This window comes from Equus asinus, chromosome 1 (assembly GCF_041296235.1).
Source record: "Equus asinus isolate D_3611 breed Donkey chromosome 1, EquAss-T2T_v2, whole genome shotgun sequence".
Taxonomy (NCBI): Eukaryota; Metazoa; Chordata; class Mammalia; order Perissodactyla; family Equidae; genus Equus; species Equus asinus.
The window spans coordinates 118,743,706-118,771,625 of NC_091790.1; the positions used below are offsets into that span (position 1 = coordinate 118,743,706).

General features: G+C 39.1%; 1 protein-coding gene across 11 annotated transcripts in view; it reads left to right on the plus strand.

Moving 5' to 3' along the window:
* The window catches only part of ADGRG6 (adhesion G protein-coupled receptor G6), a 133,779-nt gene that overhangs the window by 48,320 nt on the left and 57,539 nt on the right, over positions 1-27,920 (plus strand). For all 11 annotated transcript variants that reach the window (XM_070506355.1, XM_070506340.1, XM_070506363.1 and 8 more), the window contains exons 3-5: positions 15,633-15,974; positions 18,186-18,809; positions 26,384-26,452. In XM_070506355.1, coding sequence (XP_070362456.1) covers positions 15,633-15,974; positions 18,186-18,809; positions 26,384-26,452 — 1,035 coding nt within the window. The remainder of the gene's footprint in view (positions 1-15,632; positions 15,975-18,185; positions 18,810-26,383; positions 26,453-27,920) is intronic.

The following is a 27,920-nucleotide window of genomic DNA, read 5'->3' on the forward strand; positions in this document are numbered from 1 at the left end:
AAATATAGGAAATTTTATTTAAACAATATAGTTTGATTAGCGTTCCACAATGAATTATTAATGAATTTCCACTTGGTTAGATCAATCTGGAAAAGTTCTGCATTCCAAATTTGTTAAGAAAAACATCACGATTTTTAAATTACTCGTCTTTGGTCTACAAATTGATTGGGATTTGATGAGACTATCATTATCGATTTTTTTTCAATACAGGTTATTTTTTCTTGACCTGGAATAAATAAGTGTTGGACCTAAAGAGAGAACTAAAATGAGGGAGCCTAAACTTGTGTCAAAGTTAGAACGCCGTCACCTTTTAACCCATTAAAGCTGAAATATTAAGTAAGTGACCCGACGTACCCAGGTAGTGACCGGAACCAGAACTCACGTCTTTTAGTTCTCACAGTTTGAATGGAGATTTCTTTACTGAGCATCCTCAACGCCTGTTGTTTCATTCAAGCATAAGACAGTGAAACGACCTGATATTGGAGGGCAAGTTGCTGTGACTCCGACTCAGAGATGGAGGTCAGCCTGTGGGAGGGTTAGCAGGGAGAACGCTTCAGCCAACACCCGTGGGGGACGTGAAGGCAGCACAGGGAGAAGGAGAAGTTGGGCTGCGACACAGTCACAACAGTGGCCTCAGCAGACACTGCAGGCAGCTCTGGAGCTGGGATGCCCTTCAGAGTTCTTACATTAGGGCAAGGGGCCTGGGCCTCGTAGCCCTGCTTTGACCGGTCACTGGATGGGGCTATCCTGGGGAGGCTTTGGGGAGGTGTCTTTTTCAGCTGATGGCAGTCTTCTGAGGGAGACGCAGCTGGGAGCTGTCAGTGGCTGACGCTCAGCAGCTAAGAGAATGAGTGGCGTTCTGAAGGGGGGTCTGGGCAGGGGTCTTCAGCATCCATCACACAACAGTAATCAAATGACTCTTCTATGTCAGCCAGTGGGCGAGGCCATTTCTATAGGGTTTCACGCATGTCCACAGTAACCACAAAAAAGGAGGTGATGTCTTCCCTTTTCTAAGAAGAAACAGAGGTTTAATAACTTGCCCAAGATCACATAAATGTGGCAAGACTCCTTGACTCCAGAGCTCGTGTTCTTTTCACGTTGCGTCTTCTTATAGTAAGAGAGATGGTGGAGTGGACTATCTAGACTCTACGGTTCCTGGAAATACTGATTCTGGAGACAATTCGAAGAATAATTCATTGTCATTATTAATACTGTGACCACCAATACTACCACCACTAGGGATGGATTTAGCATGTAATGGGACTAAACCAAGTTAGATGGGATCCCTAACTTCCAGAAGTGTACTGACTAGAGTACACAAGAAAAGTCATGCATTGAAATGATACACAGAAATCTCAGTTTTCTCATCAATAAAATAGTGATAACACTACCTGCTTTGCAAGATTGTTGTAAGAATTTAATTTACATATATAAAGATAATAGTACATGGCTTGAGATACCTTAGGCACATAAAAATTTATTTTCTATGTTTACATTTATTATAAGCATACGCGTATTAGACAGTATTTGCATTGACCATAGTTGGGAAATAGAAACAATTCTCTCTTTTTTTTTTTTTGAGGAAGATTATCCCTGAGCTAACATCTGTTGCTGATCCTCCTCCTTCTGCTGAGGAAGACTGGCCCTGAGCTAACATCTGTGCCCATCTTCCTCTACTTTATATGTGGGATGCCTGCCACAGCATGGCTTGATAAGTGGTCCACACCCAGAATCTGAACCGGCAAACCCCGGGCCGCCGAAGCGGAATGTGCAACCCTAACCACTATGCAACCAGGCCAGCCCTGAAACGGCCTCATTTTAATTTTAATTTGTAGTGTCCTCTCAGGCAAGTCAGTTGGTATCTCTGGGCCTTAGCGTCCATGTTTGTAAAATGAGGGGCATGACGTGAGTGATCTAGGTTTCTACAAGCAGTAATATCCTACTAAATGTGGTTGATGATAGAGATCCAGATGGTTCAAGAGGAAACTGCATAATATCTACAACTGGCCCCACAGAATCACACAGCGACCCTCCTACATCGGGAAGCTTTGGGCACCTCTGCTGTAGCCTCTCTTCCTCATAGTAAATCATTTTCCTCTTCAGTATTTATAATGTGTGCCTTACACATGGCACATGCTCAGTAAATGTAGATTGAGACAAGTATATTGTATAAAACAAATATAATCTCAGCCTAGAGTGAATTCAGTTTAACTTTTGTCATGACCAACAGGAGGAAGGAGCAAGCAACTTGATGTTCTACCATGTACAAATCCTGGTTGTTAAAAAAAATTCATCTTGTAATGTATATATTTAAAATATATATAAAAGCATATATGTTAATAGTGTATATATTTTGAAGTACACACATATGTGTGTGTGTCCTTTTTTCTCAATTTCTGGATATTTAAGTGGTGAATCTTTGCCACGTGTAGCACTGGGCACTGGAGACTTAGAAGGGAATCAAATAGATGTGGAAACTGTTTGCACATATATCATATATACATCCAGAAGGCACACACATTATGCAGATACGTGTCAACAGTCACCCTTTTTTATTCTTTCCTTTTATTTTTGAGTCGGATTCATCTTATGAATTTGTGGTATTTAATTGAGAAAAAAAATCTCACGAGAAAAGCAAGCAAATAAAATTAGATGAAGGGTGCCAAGGAGAATAGTCTTAAATTTCAGAGGGTGTACCACGAGATTTTCAGATCTCCCTCCCACCAAAAAAAACCCAACAAAAACCAGCACAAGCCTTTCTCTATGTGAACGAAGGAAATCTGTAACTTTCTGGCCTTACACAGTGTCACAGTATGAACTCGATAAGTGGGTCATCTTAGAGATGTCCACTTGTGTTTTTTTCTTCTCTTTACTTCCATTTTTATTGGCTATAACCCAAAGAATCAAAGAGGATGCAGACAGTAAATGGCTCCCACCCGACCTGTGTCCAAAATACATTTTAGTTCTGTCTTCCTTACCACCAGTTACTAAAGGAGGTCAAGAGGAAAGTGTGACAGTTTAATCGGCCATAATGCTATTCCAATTATGTTTAACGAGATGCCACTCATCTTGCGATGATTTAATCACAATTTATATCAAACATTCTTAGTGTAGAATGTTTCCTCCGAATCTCCCCTAAAATCCTGGATGAAATCAACTGAACATTGGCATTATCTTTTCTTGTTTTACTTCTTTGTTTTTAATCCACCGAAGAAAGAGAAAGGATCAGCACATTAGTATGACTTGGATATTGTACCAAGTGGAGTACAATTTCATATACTTTTCTCATTAAAATGTCATTAACATTACAATTTGCCTTTATTAATGTTACTCGAACTTAGGAGATTTTCTAACTGAAGCCCTGATTTTTTTATACTTCTGAAAAGAATGTGCCCCGGGAGGTAGATGCCCATCTTTTTACATGGGTTTTACATCACTAGAAGCCATGTAAAAAAATTAAACTGTGAATGGAAAGGCTGTCCCTAAAAATGACGTCATGAAGCAGATTGATAGAAGCAGACAGGATATAGTGCTGCCTTTGTCCTTTGCTTCAGCAGCCCGAATCGAATTGTTGAATAATGTGCCTGGGAGGACAGTAGTGCCTTTCACTGGATCACTGTGCACAGAGCTCCAGCCAGACCATGTGCTATTTCCAGTCAAGTATATGGAGGGTTTACATACTGAGAGCAGCTGTGAGGATGTTGGCATGGGAGCACCTCCAAAGCCGGTTCAAACAGAAACTGAGACTTGCGTCCAAAATAACTTGTGTGAGCTATAGGTGTTTAATTTTCAGCTCTCCTGTGAGCACATGTTTAAATATAGTAAACAGAAATGATACAAGAGGCTATCCTTTAAGGTTTTGCTTTCTTTGTATTCTGTGAAAAGGGGCTTTGTTGTGTCCGAGTTGGTAATGAGCAAACAGGATCCTCAGCTGTCAGCTGTACGTTGTCTTATATACAATCACGTACAAGATTCTCTTTCATGCTTTGGCCAAGAGCTCTGGCTTGCATTTTAAGTTCAGTGTGATGCATGTATTTCTTACTGACTATGTTATAAGATAAATGGTGACCAAGGACCTTCATCTGTATTGTCTGCTTTTGAATCATGACTTAGTTTTATAGAAAAGAAATTTGTAAAACATCATAAAATAATACCCATAAAAAGTATTAGAGAAAAAAATATTTTTGATAATTTAAAAAACTATTCCTTTCAGATAAAATCACATATATGTAAACTATTAACATCACTTTACAAGCAAATATTGTTTTATTAAAATTTCAATTAACTTTTTTTTGTCCATTTTGCATAGTGAGGCTAGCAGTCTTTCCACTTAGAACAGTACCACATTGGCTGGGTGGTCCTTCAGAAAAATGCCTGATTTCTTGCTCATGCTAAAAACTGAAAGTCAACTGATTATCTTGGAGGTAGAAGATTATTTTGATTTCCTTTAGTAGAGATTCACCTCAAACTATCTTAGCAAATAACTTTCAGAAAGATCTCTTAGTCCAGATAGCTTCTTTATACTTTAATTCATTGTTACAGAATCCTGAAATCTAAAGTTTCTCATCTTTTTTGGGTTGAAAGTTGATGCCAGAATGACACATAGTGTTCCCATCATAGACCCTTCACTAGGAAAGTTATGTACGGTCATGCATTGCGTCACGACATTTCAGTCAACAATGGAGCGCATATACGACAGTGGTCCCATAAGATTAGTACCATGTAGCCTAGGTGTGTAGTAGGCTGTACCATCTAGGTTTGTGTAACTACACTCTATGATGTTCACACACCATGATATTGCCTAACAATGCTTCTCTCAGAACGTATTCCCGTCATTAAGCTGTTCATGACTGTATATGTATCTAAAGCTTTAAGTATTGATATTGGGATCCCAAATTGCCATTGTTTGAAATTCCCCTTTCAGTTTTTCTGTAAGACAGACCCCCCATGTGATTTCAGAATCTCTGGGGCTCTGAGTCTGCCTATTCACCCATGTTATTTTGATGAGAGCACGGTGACTAACCTATGTGCTGTAGCTTCTACTGAACCAGAATAGTGTTATCCCTGTTCTCGTTTCAAAATAACTTCCTGAGATAATACCCTACAAACTTCCCTACTTGGTATTCCAAATGGGATCATGAAAGGAATCTGTATACTGACGTAATATTTCTTTCTCTCAAACAACATTCCAGAGCTAAGTGGTAATGAAGGACCTAGAAGCAATTTTACAGAAATTTCAAATGATCGTTCGGCTCCCCCAATAGTGAATGAGGAAGATGGATGCAGCTCAAGGACTCCTACACTCTGCAGCGACAGTGAGCTTGGCCCCCAGTTCAGACCTCTCGGTCAGGCTGTGCCTCTGACTGGAAGCATACTGCTGTGTTTGTCTGTAGACCACCCAGCCCACCCACTCTTGGTGGTTTGGCCTTCGCTCTGCCTTGCCTGCAGGTGTGACCTGATCCACCCACCTATAACAAGTCAGTCTCCCATTTTTCTGCAGTTTAAAAATATAACTGGCTGAAAGAACGCAGTAAGCAAGTAGACCTTTATACTATCCTGGAAACTTATAATTATGAAGTTTGGTGAACTTCACGAACTTTTTCTAGTGTTTTTGCTGCAGACATGATTGATGTGGAGGCTCCCTGGGGCAGGGGTGAAGGGGTTTAAACGTAGAGAAGTTGAGTGAGTTCCTGGGTGTTCATAACCTGCCAGAGGCTCTACGTGGTTAGCACTTCCATCACCTCTTCCACAACACAGTGCAATTAGAAAGAGAGAAACATTTTGGCAATGTTACGGCAAACCCAAATTCAGCCATACTTCTCAATTGGTAGACTAACTTTATGAAAGTAATGAACTATTTTTTTTTTTTTTGTCCAATAAGCTGGTAGGCATCAAGAACATGCTAAAGCAGCTATATTAAGTAGAAAGGAGGTGTTTTTTTTCTGATGTAACCACACTCTAAATCTTCACAATCTGTCACAGCTTGCTCCATAATTCTAAGCCAGCAATATTCAAAATAGCACAATAAGTACTGTTAGCAAGATGTGGAAACTTTCTCGAGCAGTCGGAATATAGCCCAGAAGCCAGGATGTTTGCTGACCATTAGCTCCACTTACCTTCCATCTGTATTGGCTGACTTACGACTCCAAAGTGGACAAGTGAACACAGACAGGCTGAGACTCATAACACTCAAAAAGACCCTCTTGCCTCCTAATCTTGTTGACCTACACATCAGTTCACCCTTTTCCTTAGGGAATTGTCAGATATCTTCATGACTCTTCTAGAAGATTCTTCCTAGTAAAGGGAGCATTTGAAGCTCTGTTAGGAACTGAATCCATCATCCATACTAGGATTTCAGAATCAGAGGAGACATTTCTTTCAGATGTTGAATCCCAGGACTCAATGGCTGGTGACTAGCTCAGGGTCACATTGTCAGTTAATGGAGAGCCAAGACCAGACCTCAGTGTGATCCCACCTGTAATATGGCCACATGTTCCCATAAATGTGCATTATTTCAAGAGGAAGGCAATCTAGTCTTTCTTCTCTCATCTGGCAAAAAGTAATAACTCAGTTAATGCCAACTGTTGTTGCAGTCGTTGTTATTTTTATTTATCTGCCTCTGCACATCATTGTTGTGAAAACAGTATGTTTTATGGGTTCATAGGGCTTGTATTCAAATTTTAAAGAAAATGCCTTGAAAGTCATCATTTTAGATCTGGAAAGGATCCTGAGAGACCTTCTAGTTCAGCTTCATAAATGACTTGTCCTTCGCAGAATGATTTTTTTCTACACTAACAAAAAATATTTTTTGTTAGCTAGATCTTGTGATTTGGCGAGAAAGAAGTTTGAATAAAGGAAATCTTTTTAAAGTTCAATTTCAGAGTTTGCTGAAAAAGTTAATCTATTTCTCTCTCACACACAAGAATCCTCTAATATATTATACTTGAGATCTGTGTGTGAAGTTAATACTATATAAATATTTTGAAAAGTAATTAATTCCAGTGATGAATTAACTTAAGGCAGTTGGCATATTTAAACAAGCTGTTTATATATAAAATGGAAAGTTTTACTGAAAAAAACATTTTTCTTTATTTTTAAAAATCTATATTATGGAATTTTTACTTCAATGCTTTCTTATTACTAAGATGTTTACATAAAAATGTATTCCATAAAGGGGCAAAATTCTGTCAGTTGCATCAGTAATTTGCTTTGCTCAAAACCTTGACTATTTAAACTGCTTCCTCTTATGTGTACAGACCTGAGAGGTTTTTTTATGCCCTCAAATTAAAGGCTTATTTGGAAAATTTGAGCTAAGATGCGCACTTACCCTGCCACTGCCATCTTCTTCCTATTATATTCTTCCAACTTATTGGGAGAACAAGTTTGTAAAACCAAAACATGTTGTAGCTATTAATTTCAGGTTCTTCACCTGCACCACATAACGTGGAATAAATTGGAAGCAATAACCTTCACTGACTTCTCAAATTTGTTTTACTCCTACCTCCCCTTCTGACCACCGTCTGGTAACCAGATGTAAAGACATCTAAAAGAAAAGTGAAGATGAATGGAAATAGGGGCCCAGAAAATTGAATGAATGAATGAATGAATGAATGAATTGAAATATGGCTAACATGCTCTGCTAGTAAATAACAACCATAACCACAACAATACTAAGAACTAATATTATTTGAGCATCTTACTACAAGCCAAGTACAGACTAGTACTTTATATGGATAGCTCGTTAGCTGCATTCATGTGCTCAAGAAGTCAGTAATGCACTGTGTAGCCAGTAATGACATCATTGCCTTCATGCATATAAGAACTATAATTAGCTTTTATTAGGCTAAGACATTCTCTACTTATGTTGGTAGTATTTAGCAATATTTTTCTGGTTATTGCCAACATACACCAGTTTTACCCTGCAAAGTTCCCTGGATAATCCATATGGAAAGATTTTCTGTAACATTCTCAAGTGTGGAATGAACATTAGGTGAGTATTGTTTTTGTAGTTCCCTCAGTGTTTCTTTAGGGGTCATAAACACATGAGATCAAAGGAAGGCACATCTTCAGTGAACACGGGGTTGGTCACCTGGCTGCTTTTATCTTACCCATCAACACTTAGGCTTGCTTCAGTGCGTCCTTGTAGCATTCATCTTTCCTGCCACTACGACTGCTACTTTCTTCCCATAAACAAGCTGTCAGGGTGGCTTGCTGTCTTTTGTCTTTCTTCTTGTCGTCTCTCAAGTCCTTTGAGTTTGGCTGCAGTGATGTTTACCAGGGTCTTTCTTCACTGGTAGCTTTGTGTTGTTTATTTGTATAAAAGGCTGGAGTTTTAAAAAATATCTGGCTAGACACAAATCTGACTATTTTACTTTCCTATAATTAAAACCTTTGTATTTTCACTACTGCTCTTATAATTTATCATTTTCTTTAGCATGGTTATGCAAAATCCTACAGAATCTAATCTCTGCATAAGTTGCCATCTTTATCTCTTATTTCTCCTCACTTTGTGCATTCTGCTTCAGCTAAACCAAACTCCTCAGTTACTTTAACAATCCATGCTCTCTCTTCCCTGCAAGCCTCTGCACCCACTAACACTACTGCTTGGAACACTCTTTTCTTTTTCTCCTCTATCTCCCCTTTTTACTTGGCCCGCTTCTGTGCTGCATATTTAGGTCTCAGTTTCTTCATCTGGTAGAAACGGCACCATTTCTATGAAGTCTAAACCTAGATTATTACATTCGTCTACCTGCTTCCTCAGAGCAATTTTCACATTGTATTATCACTATCTACTTATTTATCTGTATTTGCGATAATCTATCTGTTCCATAAAGTCAGGGATTATAATTTATCTATGACTGTATTCCCAGCCCCCAGCACAGCGCCAGGCACATAGATGCTTGGTAAATCTTTATTGAGTGAACTCTATGGGTCATTCAAAGAATCTTGTCTTGTTGGATCCCAGAGAAGATTTTGAGTTATAGAAATCACACTTACATGCTTGCATTTGCATTTTCATAGACGTCTCTTGTGGTGGTGTGGAGAATGAGTTGGAGGTGATAGGACTACTGACAAGAAGACTAGTTACTGAGCTTTTTGTTCAAGAGAGAAAAGATGAGAACCTTAAACTAAGCGGCCATGGGAATGAGACGAGGGAATAAATTAAATAACCATGAATAAAATAAATGTCATAACCCTTGACAAACTGTTTGAGATGGTGTGGGAGAAGGAAGAGAGAAGGGATATTCAGAGTCCTAACTCGGATGATTCTCATACTACTCACAATTATAAAGTGGATGAAAACAAATCATCTGAGGAATGGTGTTTGGCTTGAGAGATCTCTGGGATCTCGGAGTGGAGATGTTGAGTTGACATTCACAGTTGTGGGTGTGGTGCTCAGCAGAACGTGTGTGTCATCAGCATTTGGACACAATGAAGGCCTGTGTTTGGATGAGCTCACCCAGCGAGAATGAGTGTAGAGAGAGGAGAGCTGAAGAGAGAGGGGAGCCCCGCAGAGTGTTGGCTTGAAGCACACTTGGTTATAAGGAACAGAAATCCACTAAAGCTGCATCAAGTGAAGAACTGGACAGTAGGTATAGTAAGAGTTCTTGTCATAGAATCCAAGGACAAGCCACAAAGAACCGCTCCTCCCATTAGTTACTGGACATGGAATGTCTAGAAAGAAAGTCTTTGTGTTTCTCAGGCGCCTGGTTTTCTCTCATCATTCTGTTCTCTACATTTTCTCTCTCTCTTTTCTCTGTCTGCTTATCAGTGGCCTTTGTTTGCAAGTGGCCAAGGCAGCTGGTGCCTTTGAGTTTATATAACCTGATCATTCTATTGTCCTTCACTCTCTAATAAATTATCCATATCTCTAACTTCAGATTCTTAGAGAATCTGGCGGCGTAGCCAAGCCCATGATCTGGTTCTCTTCAGGTCGGGTGTCCTCCCCAGGAGCTGTGGTACAAATATGACTCCAAGAGATGTGGGAGGGGCAGATCTTCTTGGGAGAAGGATATGCATGGAGGTTGTGAATAGCTTCTGCAGTATGTTGTAATTTAAAGGAGGACTTCTCAGATTTTAATGTGCTTATGAATCGCTGGAGAATCTTGTTAAAATGCACATTTTGGTTAGTAGGTCTGTGTGATCCCACAGTTTCACAAGCTCCCGGGTGATGCCGACACTGATGCTGCGGGTCTGAGGACCATACTTGGAATAGCAAGGATTGTAAGGGCCGGTAGAGCAGGGAGAATGCTCAGAGAAGGTGCAGACAAGGACAGGAGAAGAACAAGGAGAAGGTGGGAACTGTGGAGGAGAGACTCAAGAGTCAGGGAGTGTTCAGAGGTGTTGAATGTTGCAAAGGGTGAGTGAGATAAAATTGGAAGCCTCTTGAGTATAAAGAATGTGCACAACTTTGTGAATTCTTTTCAGTAGTGCTCAGAAGCATATGCATCAGAGAGCAAGGAGGTCCATAGCTAGATTATTACAGAACTGGAGGTGTGCAGTGCAGGAGTGTAGAAGAGGATAAGAGACGTGCATGTATTAGCAGAGGGTAGATTAAGTGATAGACCATGCAGCTTTAGGTTGTTTCAAATTATGAAATTGCCTTTCAGTTGTTTTGGGTTTTTTTTGGAGGAAGATTAGCTCTGAGCTAACTACTGCCAGTCCTCCTCTTTTTTGCTGAGGAAGCCTGGCCCTGAGCTAACATCCGTGCCCTTCTTCCTCTGCTTTCATATGTGGGACTCCTGCCACAGCATGGCTTGCGAAGCAGTGCCATGTCCGCACCTGGGATCCGAACCGGCAAACCCCAGGCTGCCGAAGCAGAACATGTGAACTTAACCACTGTGCCACTGGGCCGGCCCCTCAATTGTTTTTTTAACAATAAGAAAGACTCAACCACTGCTTAAGAGAGAAGAGTTTCCCATACAAATGTGTGTGGGTGTGTGTGCATATGCATGCATGTGTGCTTGTGTGTTTAATCCTCTTGCATGGGATATATATCTACATAATAAGCTGACTCCAGAAGCATTTACAACAACAGTTCACCTGTTTGGATCTTCCAAAAGGATTACCTTTTGCAGTTACTTATGGAATGTTCTCATGCCAAGGGGATTATGGAAAGACAGGACTGGAAGTCTAACCATTAACAACGTTACAGCAGATGGAAGTTTGTTTGAGGGTGTGGTGCGTGTGAATCTCTTTGGAGATTCAAAAAGTTGTCAGGCTTAATGGTGCCTCATCAAGGAGCCTTCAGTTCAACTTGTTATTAGTTTTCTAGCTGTGTCAGACTTAACTGACGTGATTCAAGTAAAGAGCTACACTTTTGAACTCATGCTTAAGTTGTTGCGGTTCCTTCGTATTTGTGGTGCTTCCGGAGAACATTTTGAGGTTGAAACATGACAGAGGGAAGTCAATTTTCCGGTACACTCTGGGGAAACCAGTGTTTTAGGAGGAGTTTGGGAGTGAACTGAAATCCTTGCTTGGCTGCTGGCAGCTCCAGCAGGAGATTGGAGTGACCCATGTAGCCCTGGTTTAAGAGTGACCCTCCCCTACATGGAAATGCTATCCTTGAGTGAGGAGTTTGAAGAGGAAGATGAAGGAAGGTGGGGATGGCTGCCAAGTCTGTCACATTAACAGAATCACAGATGTCACAGCCAGATTGCCTTCAGATTCCTTGCCATCCTGGAAAGAATCTGAATAGAGGCCTGAAATCACTTAAATACTTACTTTGATGAAGTTGTTCGGTTCTGTATATTATCAGTCATTTAATACATGCCAGCATCTGAAGTCTTATTTATATTTTGCATTTCAGTGATGTTACATCTGGGAGCCTTTTCTAGATCTGGAGAAATGGTGTGCGGCCGCCCTGCTTTGTAGTGATTTAGGCATTGGAACTGGTCGTAGGGCTCTCAGTTGCCAGCCCTTAGGTTTAATCTTCAGAAACCAACAAGGCTGCTAAATATTTTAATCCTTTTTAGGCAAGTGACAAACCTTTCATTCATGAGAATTTAATGATAGTCACATAGATGATTCAAACAAGGGCTTGAATAGATGCAAACTGAGCAGGCAACTTCAGTGAAATTCTCTGGAGGTGATTTTCACAGGCCAGATTTTCCAACAAATTCACTAGCAACAGTTTTACACACATGCAAATAAAAAGCAAGATGTAATCTAAATGCCTTCATTTTGTTCAACATTTAACACAGTGTAGGAAAAACACTTATTCCGTCTATAGCTCTGTGTTGAAAGCAGCTGAAATTGATCTCTTGATTTATCTCTTGGGATCTGATACTCCTATCTTAGATTTAAAGAACATGGTATTGGATTTACAGAGAAGTACTTGCAGCAAGGGTGGAGTAAGAATCCCAATGTCTGTGATTAAAGAAAACCTCATAAGATAATGGTTATTCAATCTATTATATCTAAATGTTGTTTATAAGTCGAGCTGGGCTTTGGCATGCCTGGGGGGTTTTCTATTTTAGATTTGAGTTTCTTTGAATAATGAAGTTTTGTGAGACCATGCATGAGTAAATTACTAGTAAACATTTGCAAGCATAGGCAAGAGCCAAGGGTGGGGTTTGGTTTGCTGTTTGTTTAGATTACCTCAAAACTTTTTTTTTTCTTTTTGGTGAGGAAGATTGGCCCTTAGCTAACATCTGTTGCCAATCTCCCTCTTTTTTGCTTGAGGAAGATTGATGCTGAGCTAACATCTGTGCCAGTCTTCCTCTGTTTTGTATGTGGGTCCCTGCCAGAGCATGGCTTGATGAGTGGTGTGTAGCTTGTGCCCAGGATCCAAACCTGTGAACCCCGGGCTGCCCACACTCCCTAACATTCTTTACTCAAATATTTCAAAATTAGTTTCTTAAAATATTAATTTTAGGGTGATTACACTATATTTAAGAAATACATTATGTTAAGAAATTAAAAAGTACTGTCTCTTAAAACACTCCTTGGGCTCACCACTTTGCTCTGTCATTTGTTTAATTGTAGCCACTTTCTTTTTCCTGTAAAGACACTACACTTATATTCAGAAGATTGGGTTGAATCTTGGTCCTGTTATTAATTAGATGTGTAACTTCGGGCAAGTTATATAATCTGTAGTAGCCTTTTTTGTTTCATCTGAAGGTGGAGGTGATACTAATTCCCAGGGCTGTTATGATGTCAAATGAGGTAATGTATGTGACAGCCCTTTCCTGTGATCTGTAAGTATAATGAATATGATACTGTACCTAGTAAATTGCCATTTCATCCAGTTAAGATAGTTAGTATGTAGCAGCACTATCTCTAAATGCTGTCTAGCTACCGTAGATAAGAATCATATAGAAGAATGCTTTAAATGTTTTTTAAATGAATATTATGGATGTCTTCTCTTTCTTTTTTCTATCCCAATGTGTGCCCAAGGGAGAAAAGATTCTACTAAAGTGGGATGCTATTTTCCCCCTCTTAAATTATTGATGCACAGATTTTGTGTTACAGTAATGATTAATAATAGCCAATACTTAACTAGTGCTGACTCTGTGTCTGGTCCAGCTCCCAGGACTTTGCGGTATGGACCCGTCCAATCTTCTGAATAACGCTGGGCAGCGGGTGCTGTTATTACCACTGCGTAAGGTGGTAAAAGTGAGGCACAGAGGGATTGACTTGTTCACGATTACACAGTCAGTGTTATCAGTCAAACTGGATTTTCCTGTACCTTTCATTCAACTTTTAGGGAAGAATTTGGCGAAAATAATGAATCAGGGTAAAGGAAGTCACGACCATTACTTGGGTCTTGGATATAGCAGGTGGCATCTCATTTTGGAAAAACAATGCTTCCTGAATGCATGTGGGAATGACACAGAGATCATGTCTTATTTTCCTTTCTATTTTTATTTTTTTTTATTTTTTTTTTAAAGATTTATTTTTTTTCCTTTTTCTCCCCAAAGCCCCTCAGTACATAGTTGTATATTCTTCATTGTGGGTCCTTCTAGTTGTGGTATGTGGGACGCTGCCTCAGTGTGGCTTGATGAGTAGTGCCATGTCCGCACCCAGGATTCGAACTGACGAAACACTGGGCTGCTTGCAGCGGAGCGCATGAGCTTAACCACTCGGCCACGGGGCCAGCCCCTCTATTTTTATTTTTTAATCTTCAGTGCCTATTACTGGATACATTATTGTGAATTTATTAGGATTACTTCTCTCTCCTGAGCCCAAGATACAGTAACAGGTAGCCAGACTTCTCAGAGGGGCCCAGTCCTCTCAGTGCCGTGCTGTGAGAGAAATGCTTGGAAGAAAGAGCCCCCAAACCCCAAAACCCCATCCAAAGAGGTACTCCAGAGCTCATGCACTCCTTATCTTTTTTCCATACTTAGATTTTTTTTTTTTTTTTTTTTTGAGGATGATTAGCCTTGAGCTAACGTCTGCTGCCAATCCTCCTCTTTTCGCTGAGGAAGACTGGCCCTGAGCTAATAAGATCCGTGCCCATCTTCCTCTACTTTATATGTGGGACGCCTGCCACAGTGTGGTTTGCCATACGGTGTGTAGGTCCCCACCTGGGATCCAAACCGGCGAACCCTGGGCTGCCGAAGCTGAATGTGTGAACTTAACTGCTGTGCCACCGGGCTGGCCCCATACTTAGATTTTGTTTGACTTAGTTTCGTATAAAATACTTAGTCACTTTTGATTTAGGCACATTTCCATTCATTTAAGCTGCTCTTTCATTCATAAATTTAACATATTTTATCGAGGGTCTCCCGTGTGCCAGGGACTGTGTGAGGTCCTGAGGAGTAAGATGGTAAACACGACAGTACGTGCCCTCTGCTCATTGAGCTTAGAGACTAAGCGAAAAAGCTCACAGGTGGGAGTCACACAGCTGCTCTGAAGAGTGCTACTGAGGAGAGGAATGTCGCGCTCCAGGGACGGATAAGAGGAGGCATTTGGCGAACGCTGGATGATCATAAATCTTTTTCCCTGTCCGTCTTTAGTCCTGTACAAGATGTTGGAGACTTACGGAGGAAGAGCAGAGGGAGGGCAAGTTAGAAAGAATGGACAGGGGCAGAGTTGGCAAAGCACGCAGTGCAGACTACAAGGCAGCCACGGGGAGAAGACAAAAGAAAACTGAATTCGAGCAACATCCCATACCTAAGAAGTCCTTGAATTTATCTCCATATCATAGAAGAATAAGTCAGATTTTCAGTAACTATTGTTTTCAAGAAAAGTTATTGCGTATTCGTTCTACTCATCTCGGTAAAAGAGAAAGGAACACAAAAAATTAGAGTGATTCCCATTAATGTGGTTAAAGTATTTCACTGTTTGAAAATGTGTGCATCAGTTTTCCTGCATTCTCTGGAAGTGCACAGGCAGTGTTGTGGCCTCCGTGCGTTTTTCTGGAGAGAGTTCCCATAACTGTCGTCAGATTCTTAAAGTCTATGACTCCCGAGTTTAAGAATCATTGCTATAAACTGGTGTATTTTTCTTTTACTTCTTGTCGCCTTGTGGATTTTCTTTTTCTCCTTAAGATGGTTTCATTTTCCTTTTAATTTCGATAATTGTATTTTGGTATTTTAAAATGTGTACTGTTTGGTTGTCCCAAGTGTGTGGTTTATCAGATGCCTAATCCAGCCCTTCTCTCTGTCTCTCTTTTGTCCGGCCAACAGTGTGGGGATGTGCCAGCTGCAGGCTTATCCTCTCCAACCCTTCTGGGGCCTTCACTTCTCCCTGCTACCCTAACGACTACCCTAACAGCCAGGCTTGCATGTGGACCCTCCGAGCCCCCACCGGCTATATCATTCAGATAACGTTTAATGACTTTGACATCGAAGAAGCTCCCAATTGCATTTATGATGCATTATCCCTTGATAATGGAGAGAGCCAGACTAAATTTTGTGGAGCAACTGCCAAAGGCCTGTCATTTAACTCAAGTGCGAATGAGATGCATGTGTCCTTTTCAAGTGACTTCAGCATCCAGAAGAAAGGTTTCAATGCCAGCTACATCAGAGGTATGTAAACCAAAGGCAGTGCCAACCTTCTGCTTTCATTTCACATGTTCTAGAATAAACACGAGGACCAGAAGACAGAGTTATGCTCTTTTATGTGAATGTGAATGATTAGGGTTAGAATTTAAGGGAAAGAATCTGTTAATATTCTCTGAGCATTCTCATTAGCAATATACAGTTACCAAATCCAAACTCTGGTTACAGGAGAGCCAAATCCTTTTGTATTTTTGTTTATATGCAGAACATTTAAGAGCTGCTTGGAAGACACTGTAAATATTCCACAGCTGATAACTAAAATCTGTAATTCTTACATCTCTTCACTGAACATTTCAAACATTCCTAGTTAGAAATCATTTTATTTTGGCCTTTTGAGATGTTGCCCTTTTAAGGAACTATGCTGGAAGACAAATATAGAAAATTATCATATAAATTAAAATTTAAAAAGAGCTATTGATAACTTAAGCTAATAAACAACATAACCCAAGGAAAGCTCCCTGAAAATGGCTAATTGAAGAAAGAAAACATATTTTAATAAAATATTTCCCAGATTCTGGCATGTAATAACATTTAAACAATCTCATTCCCTCTAAAAGCTGTTTGCTTAAGAAAAACTCAAGCATCAAAACTGTGAGATTTAGTTATACATTTTTTTCTTGAGTTTCTTAAGTAGATGTCAGGTATCAAAAAAAGAAATGAAAAAGAAATGCGCCACTATGAAAAGGACTGGCCTTCATTATTATAAATTGTGTTTTTGGTGGCAGAGTTATTTACTGTGTGTGATTGATATTAGATATATGTGTGGTTAATTGAAACACATGTGCTTTAATTTTTCAAATAATGTTTTAAAAATTATATTATAGAAATTTGAAAATAAATAGAAGCAAATTAGAATTACCTATACGTGTACCCCCAGCCATCACCACCAATATAATGTTGATGAACATATTTCTTTCCAGCCTTTTTACTTTAACAACTAATATAGAACACTAGGTTTGTATTGCGTAAGTGTCCCATCGGGTAAATAGGCCTATAAACTGCTTTATATTTAAAAAGTAGGCTAAAATCTGTGATTCTATTAAATTCCATTGTGGATTTTTAACTAGAATATTTATATTAAAATGATGTTTTTACCATAGACTCATTCTTGGTGTATATTAAAATATATTCAAAGTAGTATTTATATGAAACCAGTATTAAACAGTATTTTTGAGGAGAGCCACTTCTCTTTTGAATCAGTACATAACGTTTCACAATGACTATTATATTAGCATAGGACTAACTCCATTGCATTATTTAATAATTTCACATATGTCCCAGAAGGAGTAGGCTAACACATTTTTAAATTTATTATTCATGTGGTAATAGTAATCAGTATTAGTAATTAATGATAGCTGTATATTGACTCTGGCAGGGGCACTGCCCCAGGGCTTTGCAGGTGTTAACTTATTTAATTCTTATTGACCAGCTGTGCAAGAGACGCCGTTGTCTTTCATTTCACAGACGAGCCTAACAGGTGGAGGACGGGCGCGAGGTCACCAGCCCTGTGTGGGAGGTCTGCCTTTTTAACCACGGCTCCTTCCTGTCCCTCAAAGCTAGCTCAAATGCTCAGATGTAAAGGAAATATAGCTTAAAATTCCATTTTTGTTTGTTTTTTCACTAGACTCCCTCTCCCCATGGGATGTCTTTGCCTTTGTTGTTGAAATAGCGTGGCAGTGGGGAGATGGCATACGGGGTGTCTGAAGTGGGGAAGGTGGCATAGGAGTGTCTGGGAAGAGTGAAAGGCAACTGTTAATGAAAAATAGAACTGTTAGCTATTCTGTTTAGAAATTATTTGAAAAATAACATAGTTTGAAAATCTTCATGTATAAACAGAGCAGTCTTCCTGAAACTGGTAGTTTCCTTAACTATGGTTTGTTGTTTTTTTACCAGCACCCCCCCCCCCCCCCAGTTCAGGGATTTAAAAAAAGTACTTATCAATTTGCCTGGTTGTCACTCAAAGGTTCAGGTTCCTGATTAGAGTTAAAAGGGGTGGGATTCCGTTCAGTTGTTATTATTGGTGTGAGGTGATGGGTGGTTAGAGAGAGCCGGATGGGCAGAGAACACAGGAGGATGAGGCCAAAGTCAAGTGGTAGAGAGTGGTGGAGGGCTCGGGCGTGTCAGATTAGTCCCCATCTGAAGTTAACTTGTTTTATCTGTTAATATGTTTTGTTCCAGTTGCCGTGTCCTTAAGGAATCAAAAGGTCGTTTTACCCCTGACGCTAGATGCTCACCAGGTGTCTGTCGCAAAAAGCGTCTCTATTCCAGAGCTCAGCGCTTTCACACTCTGTTTTGAAGCAACCAAAATTGGCAAGGAAGACACTGAATGGATAGCTTTCTCCTACTCAAATGCATCCTTCACACAATTGCTCAGTTTTGGAAAGGCCAAGGATGGCTATTTTCTATCTGTTTCTGACTCAAGATGCTTCCTGAGCAACGTGTTACCTGTAAAGGATAAAGAAGACATTTTCACAGAAAGCTTCGAGCAGCTCTGCGTCGTTTGGGATAATTCTCTGGGCTCCGTTGGTGTAAATTTCAAAAGAAACTATGAAGCTGTTCCCTGCGATTCTACCATTAGTAAAGTTATTCCAGGGAATGGGAGATTGCTGTTGGGCTCCGATCAAAGTGAAATTGCCTCTCTAAAAGGGGACATTTATAACTTTCGACTTTGGAATTTTACCATGAATTCCAAAACCCTGGCCAACCTCAGCTGCAGTGTGAAAGGGAATGTGGTCGACTGGCAGAATGACTTCTGGAACATCCCAACCGTAGCTCTGAAGGCTGAGAGCAACCTAAGCTGTGGTAAGTCTGTGGCACATTCACTCTTATTTTAGCATTGTTCTATGAATCTGTGTGTCACCAAGAAATTATACACACGTATATATGTGTATGTGAGTATATACATATATGTATGTGTGTGTGTGTGTATATATACTTATCTATATTTGTTATTAATGAGCTCTTTTAATTTTTAAAATGTTACCTGCTCGGCCGTTCATATTATACATTTGATTACAGCCATGCTTATTCAATTGAAGCTTTTGGTCCTACTATTTTTAAGTTTTCCCTATGCCATAAAATATCACACAGTTTATCACTAACGTAACAATGGTTTATAATTACCATGTCTCACATAGAAATATTAACACCATGACCGAAACAAAAGAAATTAAGTTATTGTTTTTAATCACAAAAATGACATGGTAAAAAGCTGATCTCTATCATCCTGGAATGAAAATTCCATTACAATATTTAAACAAACACCCGCCACCTCAAAGAATGTTATTTACTCAGTCAGTGTTAAATATCAAAACTGTGCATTTTCTCGAAAATCTTTGATAATCTAGAATTATCAGTTTTTCCCTTGAACTTCTCTGTTTGAAAGTGAGCATTTTTCGTTTGTTTCGAATACTCTTCTCTTCGTTGGTCTTTGAGGGACTTTAAATGTGAGGTTACTGAAAGTAGCTAAAAGCAAAATATTCAGGGAAATAATTCTGTGCAACAAAATTATATTAAAATAGACTAATATCGAATATTTTCTATGCACGTAAATTAATCTTGGAAGTCCTTATTTTTGTTGCAGGACTGATTCAAATACCAAAAGTAGAAGTTTCATGATCAGTTTTGAATGTCCTGTGACTAAATCTAAGGTGCTGAGAATGTGTACTTGTTAGTCACGGAGGTAACTTTCATTCAAGGGGCCAGGGGAACTCATATTAAAAAGTGGTTTGTATGTGACTTGTGAGGTGATTCCACAGAAATTTGTTCCCAATGCTTAGAGCAAAATAGGACCCCTGTGAAGACCTGAGGCCGTCTGCCTGGCTCCCCTGACCTGTGTCTGCCCTTCCGGACTGCGGAGCTCCTGTAACCTGCCCTGCGTGTGGGTCGGCCGTCTCCCCGGGTGGTCCCTCTTGCCTCTGCAGGTGGTGGGAGGCTATTGAGTGATGTCATTTGGGAAGTATTTCCTCGTGGGTTGTTGGAAAGAGGGTAAACCACGACCCTGTTCCAGAAGGAGACTGCAGAACTTTGTAAGAGCTGTGCTGTGCCCAGCGTCCTCTCAGCAGAGATCCCCTGCAGAGGACCTTCGGGCCTCCTGGGAAGCCTGTCACTCAGGGAGGAGATGGGGAACACCGAGCATGTGGCTTGGTGTGGGATGGTGAAGAGTGGGGAGACGACAGAGAGGGCGGTGGCATTTCCTCCATCCAGGGTGATCATCTTTAGTCGAGGGGCCTGTTTTTACCATATCTTTGGCCGTTATTAAAAAGTAACAATATAGACCACTTAGTATTGCCTTTCTAGGGGGCAATTTTTGAGGACTATAGCAGCCAAAAAAAAAAAAAAAAGAATTTGGCTACTGTATGAATAATTGCTAATACTTAATTTATGCTCAAATTGAATACGTATCATGTACAAGGTACTGTTGTAAGCGCTTTACATATGTTAACTGATTTCCCATAACATAGATCCCATAATGTGGGCTTTCTTATTAATCCCATTTTGCAGATGAGAAATCTGAGGCACAAAGAGATCAAGTAATTTATCCGGTGTCACTTAATTAATAAGTGGCCAAGCCAGGAATTGAACCCAGAAAGTTTGGTTTTAGAGCTGTGCTCTCTTAACCAGTATAAATTAGACTGTTCCTCAGAATAAGTAGGACAAGAAGAGGAAATGTAATGCTGGAGTAGCAAGCTAACTGGCCCAGACAAGGGTGTGCACGTCCAGAGTGCACTCTGGGAAAACACTAGCTCCCAGGATGTTAACATGATATTTATTTTAAACAAAATAAGGTTTATTTTCTGTAATGCTTCTTGGATTCCTTAATATAATAAAATGTGAGGGATATAGTATGTAAGAATTCCTAAACTTCTCTAAGAAATCGTGTAGACCAGGGGTTGCAAGCTAGGAGAACCTGTGACAGGTGACCTGTTTTTATAAATAACGTTTTATTGGAACGCAACCACGCCCATGAATTTTTGTCTTGTCTTTAATGCTGTCTTTAAAACTCTTTTCCCAAGCCTTAAGGTTACCAGAAGGCATCCTATACATACTCTTGGAGCTTAGTCATCTAGAAGGTTCCAAATGATTGTATCCAAAAGAGTGGCACAAGCCTGCAGAGTCAGTGTATTTGAATTCCTTTAATTTTTATGGTGGTTGTCTTGACCTTCCCCAATGACGCTGCACACCCCCGTTCCGTGGACTCCAGTATCCTGACCGGCGCTTCTGGAGTCCTAACGGGAGAGGCAAGGGGAGTTTCCTGCCGCTTAATCATCAGCTTCGGGAGTTGAAGAACCAGGTCACTTATTAATTGACAGGAAATACCTGTTAACAGAGATTATATCCAAGCTTGTTAGCTAAGCAGAACTTAATAAATGAAAAAAAGTATGCTTTATTAACATTTTAACCTTTCTTTTTTTCCAGAAGGTTGTGGCTTGCTGTTTATGATAATGGTAATTTCCAAAAACTAATGATCAGTACAGTAACCAATGGGAAAATAGAATTTCATGCCTAACATTCCATCGGCCTGACAATGTCTATTAAATATGAGCTTTTATTCCAGAATCAACTTGTGGTAGAAAACTCAATAGATTTTCCAAAGGTCTATTACTAAGTAAATTTTCGTATGAAAATAAGTCATTTCAGAACAGAACTGACTACATTTAACATTAAAATGTCCTGTCATTTGTTTCACATATTAAGTATCCTCACCTCAATAAAATCAATAGATGTTTCAACAATTTCAGAATTGGGCTTTTTTATTTTCCCCAACTATTCTAAGCATGCTTGGGGAATATACCTTAATTAAGACGTTTTCAGCAGGTTTTCTTTTCTTCTAAACGTGATTAACCTTGTCGTTCCTTTTCAGAAAGAAGTGCTTTATTTAGCAGCAGTTCTTTTTATTTTATAGCATCATTCTTTTTCTTAGGACAATTTTATTGAACATATTCAGTTTTATGACCTCCATGGATAGACAGTTCCCTAGCGGGCTCTTTAATTATAGGAGCAAGCATTTGCCTGTGTTATGATTCACGTTTAGAAACTGGCTAATGTCCGTCACTTTTCACAAAGAACAGGCAGTGCCTTCTCCACCAGTTTTATTTATTTTACTGCTGACTGCTCTTTCCTGAGGAGTGGTACAGTATAACTCAATGAATAGTCTAAGTACAAACAAATCACATTTATTTAACAAGCATTTATTAAGCACTTCCATTTATTAGCCACTGTGGATGTAGAGATAAGGCACAATTCTTAAGTACCCAACTTTATTGTTATTCTTTTCTAGAAATGTTTGGATTTATACTGACTTTTGTTTTCCTTTCCAAAATTTTGCCCTCTTGGATTCCTGCCCTTCCATTTTCACAGTGTAAAACTCTGATTCACTGTTGGTTCCTTCCTTTCATCCCTAACTAATTATTGCGTACAGCATTTTTAAATTATGAAATTATTTTTTTAAACAATAGAGATAAAATCACTTTATCTTTATAGAGCACTTTATTCTTTGAAGATGCCCAGACTTTATGCTTCATGAGCCTAAATGTCTTCCAGAAACAATTTTAAATTATCTGTTTATGGAAAAATTGTAAAATTCAATTTAATAACAGCTGCAAAGAGGGAATTGAAAGGAATTATCTTTTTCCCATTATTGCAACTCACCGTGAAGGGTTAAAGTTGTCTACTGTTATTTGGATTATTGTTAAGTAGGATGGGAGATGACTGGCTACACATCAATCTTTTTTACAACAACTTGGGTAAATAAATAGTGACTCCTTTCAGTAGGATGATTTTGGAAGAACTACAAGAGAAGAAAGATTAACAGCTTTACAGCTCTTCATCAACTGCCCATTTTCAGTGATTACATTTTTTTTCAAGGAAATTTGGTTCTAAATTTTGCAGTTAATATTAAGTAAATACTTTAAACACCTTTGTGGTATCCACAAAAATCAGTGAACACACATAGTCACATTCTGAAAACAATTCCTTCATGGTAAGTATATCATTTTCCAGGAGAGAGAATTGCCTTTTCCTCCTTAACACTCTTCTAGTTTGTAAATCTGTTGCTCTAGGAAAATGGATGACAACAGTGAGTTTTTAATGCAAATATGCTGAAAATGGAACTGGGTAGAAATAAACAAATTGTGTACATTTTCTATATTTCACATGTTTGTTTATATAATTTGATGTATTTGTAATGTAAAGATTTCACTCATAAATATAACTTCCTTCTAATTCAACTCATCACTTGTATTTATGCCATTTTCACTAGAGCAGTCTTCAAATTTAATTTCTCTTGCTATATTGAATCATCATAAAATAGTGCGCTTATTGAATATTTATAAAGCAATGCCAATTTGCTAAACTAAAAGTGCCCAAGAAAGAACAACTGATAATTTAAATATTGAGAAGTAAATGTTAGAATTTCCCATGACAAGGATGTCACATATGAGGTTTATACTTTTTACCGTACAATGAAACGGATGAAATGTTGAGGAAAATGTTAAGTATCTCCTCTAAATCATAACTCTCCTGATTTTGTTTTCTTATTTCCACCTCTCAGCCCTTCTGTGGACTGCAGTGGAAATGTAGTTAGCTTGAAACTTCTTTCCCACAGCGCTATCCCCTTATCTCCCTTTGTCTTCCAGAGATAACCGTATCAGTGCCAGAAGCGGCCTAAGGAGCCTTTGACTGCCAACATTGTGTATAATTTGAGAAGCACAGGAACTCCATCCAAGGGTCTCCTCTCTTGCATGTCACAGTGCCTGAGAGTTCCTCAGTCATTTTGAGTTTTAAAGACATTTTAGTTTTCAGAAGTTCCTTACTAAAATATAAGTACCCGAAGGAGTAGAGAAGTCCTGCAAGAGGAGGACATAAGTTAAGAGCAACGGGAAAGAAGAAGGGGCAGAAAACGTTCAAGATAAAATTCTGCCTCAGTCCTGTCGGAGGCGGGCCTCAACTTCCGCCTCCCCAGGGCTCTTTTTCCATAGTACCCTTGTCTAAGTTTCCAATCAACTCCCTGTCCCTATCTCAACTTCCTTTCATAGCGGAGTTTCCTCTTTTTGCATTTCACTCCTCAATCAAATGTTGGCAGACTAGAGTTCATCGTTCCCACGCTACTGGAACAACTTTCTGTAGAGCCCCTAGCAAAAGTCCAGTGCAGAGTTGAAGGTCTTCTGAACCTTTATCATCCTTGACCTTTCTGGTATACTTGATCTTGCCACACTCTCCATGTAAGGAACATCTATAGTTTCATCCTGTCCTCTTCTCAGATCTACACTCTAGCTTTAGTGATCTCAGATGCGTTTATCGATTCTGTTGAGATTCCTTGCTAGACCTCTTACAAAAACATGTGCAACTGCCTAAGTATCTTGATGTCGCCCAAGCACCTCAGTTCCCATTACTGGATTTACTACTTAGCCCACCCACCTAAGTTTGCTCTTCCCGCATCTCCCATCTCCTTTATGAGATCATTACGTACAGATTTCTCAAACTGGAAACCAGAAGAACATCCTCTCTTCTTCCCTTTCTTTCCCTGTCCTCCAATTAGTCAGTAAATCCTGTACATTCTATCTTCACATGTCTTGTGTCCATCTCTTTCTGTCCATCCTCCTTGAAGTCATGGTATCAAGCTTGGATTACTAGTATTCATGCTGCCTGTATCTGTCCTCTTTTAGATGCTTATGGAGCCTCAAAAATGAGTGTTTTCTAATTTAAATCTAATTTTCTCACCAAGTTCTCTTTCATTTTTTCCCATTTCCTTTAAGAAAGAGTTCAAAATATTAGCAGTCATTCATAACACATTCAGTAATTTAGTCAGTAAAGCCTGAGGACGCCCCAACTGTGTGTGTGTGGGATGAGCTGTTGAAATAAAGACACAGATTCCCAGCCCTTGTGGTGCCTACATTCTACAAGGCTCTGCACGAGCTCTGCGTTAATTACATATCTGATCATTCCTACCAGTTTTCTACAATTACCCTACTCTAGTAATGCCATGTCACCTGCGTTCCCAGACTTTTCACTGCCTTCTTCGTATGTGTTTCAGTAATTCTGTCTGCTGGTACTATCCATCTCCAGTCTTTTATCCCCTGATCTGTATAGTGACCCCTCATATTCCTCACAGTTCTTTTTCTTGTAATGGGTTTCCTGTTCACCCTTCTCTCCAAGCTGTTGGTCTCGCCCTCCTCTGGGCCACTGAACACTTCATTTAAAGCATTCAGAGAACTGGGAAGCTCTCTCCCATTCATGCCTCTCTGGGAGCAGTGACATGGTCGTAAAGCATTGTTCTTGCTTCTGTGTCTCACACACTATAAACAGTGAGTAAACGTTTATGGGATGAACACAGAAAGGCCTGTGAGGAGAGCTTTTTGCCAGTTAACATCACACACCTGCCGGAGGGTTGGGTCTTTCCGAGGTAACGTGATTCCTTTTTTGGGCCACGTGCCTGAGGCAGGCGAGAATGAAGAAACCATGACTCCTGAGATGCTCTTAAACTGCTGGGCTGCTTTCTGCTTATGCGTGCCCGTTACCTGATTAGACATCTTTTCTCAGATTGTGTACCTGCTCTGCCTTCATGTACTATTCCCACAGGAAAGTTTGGAAAATACTTTTCAAACATTAGAATGGAATTGCTGTTATAGAAATGTCCTTTTAAATTAAGTGTATGTGTTATGTTTGTGTGTGTATGTATATTTGTATTTCTTCTTCTTCTTTATTCATAGTGCAGCACGTTTTGTGATAAGTTTAGCCCATCTTCCCCAGCCTCAACCTCTTGGTAAAAGTCTGTTAATTGCCAGAGGGAGATTTAGTGCAACAGAGAAAATCCACTACTCCTACTCGAAAATCAGCTTAAAACTTGTTTCCTGCTGAGGATGAATCAGCAAAAGCATGAAATAAAAAGACACAGAGACCGACTCGAAGTCCCGGAAATAGATTTTGGAATTGCAAATAGTGTATGTTAGTGCCTATGAACCGAAAATATGCATTTTTTGAGTATTAATATTATCCAAGTTCACTTTGGAACTTATCTTTGATGTTTTACATTATTTCGTTTGTATGAATTTCCACCAGAGCCTTATAATTTATTATGCAAAAAGGCCTTGAACTTTTTACATGAACTTTAAGGGACAATAGCACTTCTTTTCCTTTCATATGTGGATAAGACCAATAAATTGAGTTAAAGATTTTGAGGGAAATTTCAATACTTTGACTTTACTTTTATGGAAGTTAAGACACAACGACTTTGAGACCTTCTTGACGTTGGAGTATTGCTGGTGGACGCATCTAGGGCTGCTCCTCCAACACCAACCACATGATTCATGATTTTTTTCTGGGTAATATCATTAAATGATAAGTCAAATTTGAATTCTTTCTCGGTGTTGATCCAGGTTCCTACCTGATCCCGCTCCCGGCAGCAGAACTGGCCAGCTGTGCAGACCTGGGGACCCTCTGCAGAGGTAGGGAGCAGTGTCATCCTCTGGAGTCTCTGTTCTGCTTGCTCTTATAGATAATGTCATTGTCACTGTTTTTGTTTTTATTTTTATTTTAATTTTCACTTGAGAAGGCAGAAACCAGCAAAACAGAAGAATTTCTGGATGTGTTTTAGCTGTGTGGGTGCACAGTACATGCTCTTGGAGAAAGAATGCATTCACATACTGGATAACCACATTTCCATCAAGCACTGAGTTTTTTTAATATGATGACTATATGCTATTAAACAAGGGTTGATTTTATTTTTTCCCCTCTATTTCTTCTCAAGAATATTGCAAAAGTCCAGTATAAATATAGTCATATAATATTTTGAAAAAGTGTTTATGTCTAAAAATCAAGGGAAAAAGTTAAGTTGAATATTAAATTTAAGACAAGGCCATGAGGCAATTTATATGTACAATATAACTTAAATATTAGGATAAAAATAGTTATGCTAAACTAATATTAATGTAATTTTATTATTAATGCATAATGACTATACTATGGTCAGTATTATCATTATATATTATGTACTAAATAGTTGCATGTTAGATAATATATATTTAAAGTAACATAAGTTTTAATAATATAAATATTTTGCTTTAATTTTATCATTGCTTCTCCTAATTACCCCTGATCCATTTTCATCCATTTATTCTCTTAAATACCTCTGTATGAAGTAGCATGTTCTATGTACCACATTAAGAATCATGATCATCCCTCTTGTAAAAGCCAGATCTCTTATTAAGACGATCGTAGAATGAAAGTGATGGGGTTAGAAGTGAGATTAAATGCATGGAAACCTTCTCTCTCTTCTGTGGTGCCACTGTGGGAGTAGAGTAGGCAGAGAGGAGGGGTGTATTTCATTATTATTTTTGTTTCCTTTCTGAGACGTTATTTTTTTGTGTTGTTATCGACGAATACTCTCTGAAAATAAAGTCAGTAAGTAGTTTCTTTCCATGAACTCAGTGTAGTTTTAAAATAGTTATATGAAATAGGAAAAACTTTAATTTTGACTAGTTCAAGATCTGAAGGTTTTTAAAAGAAATTTTTAATTTTTTTCTTTTAATCTGAGATGTCTATAGTACTGATTCCTAGGGTCAAAGGACCACATGCCCAGCTTTCCCCACCAATGTCCTCAATCACCAAAAAGCATTTTCATGTTCTTTGATGCGTTTTGCATTTAGATAAATATAACTGATTATTCATAATTTTTAAAAAATAAAGACTTCAAAAAGAATCCCATTCTTAAGTATTATATATTACTTTGGACTGAAAAATTATTTTAGTTAAGGATGCATATTTTGAGTCAGGAATTCAAATCAGGGAATTGAGTCAATTGAATACAGATGCTCCTCACCTTACGATGGGTAAACCATCGTAAATTGAAAATATCACAAGTGGAAAATGCATTAATATACTTCACATACCAGACGTCCTAACTTAGCCTAGCCC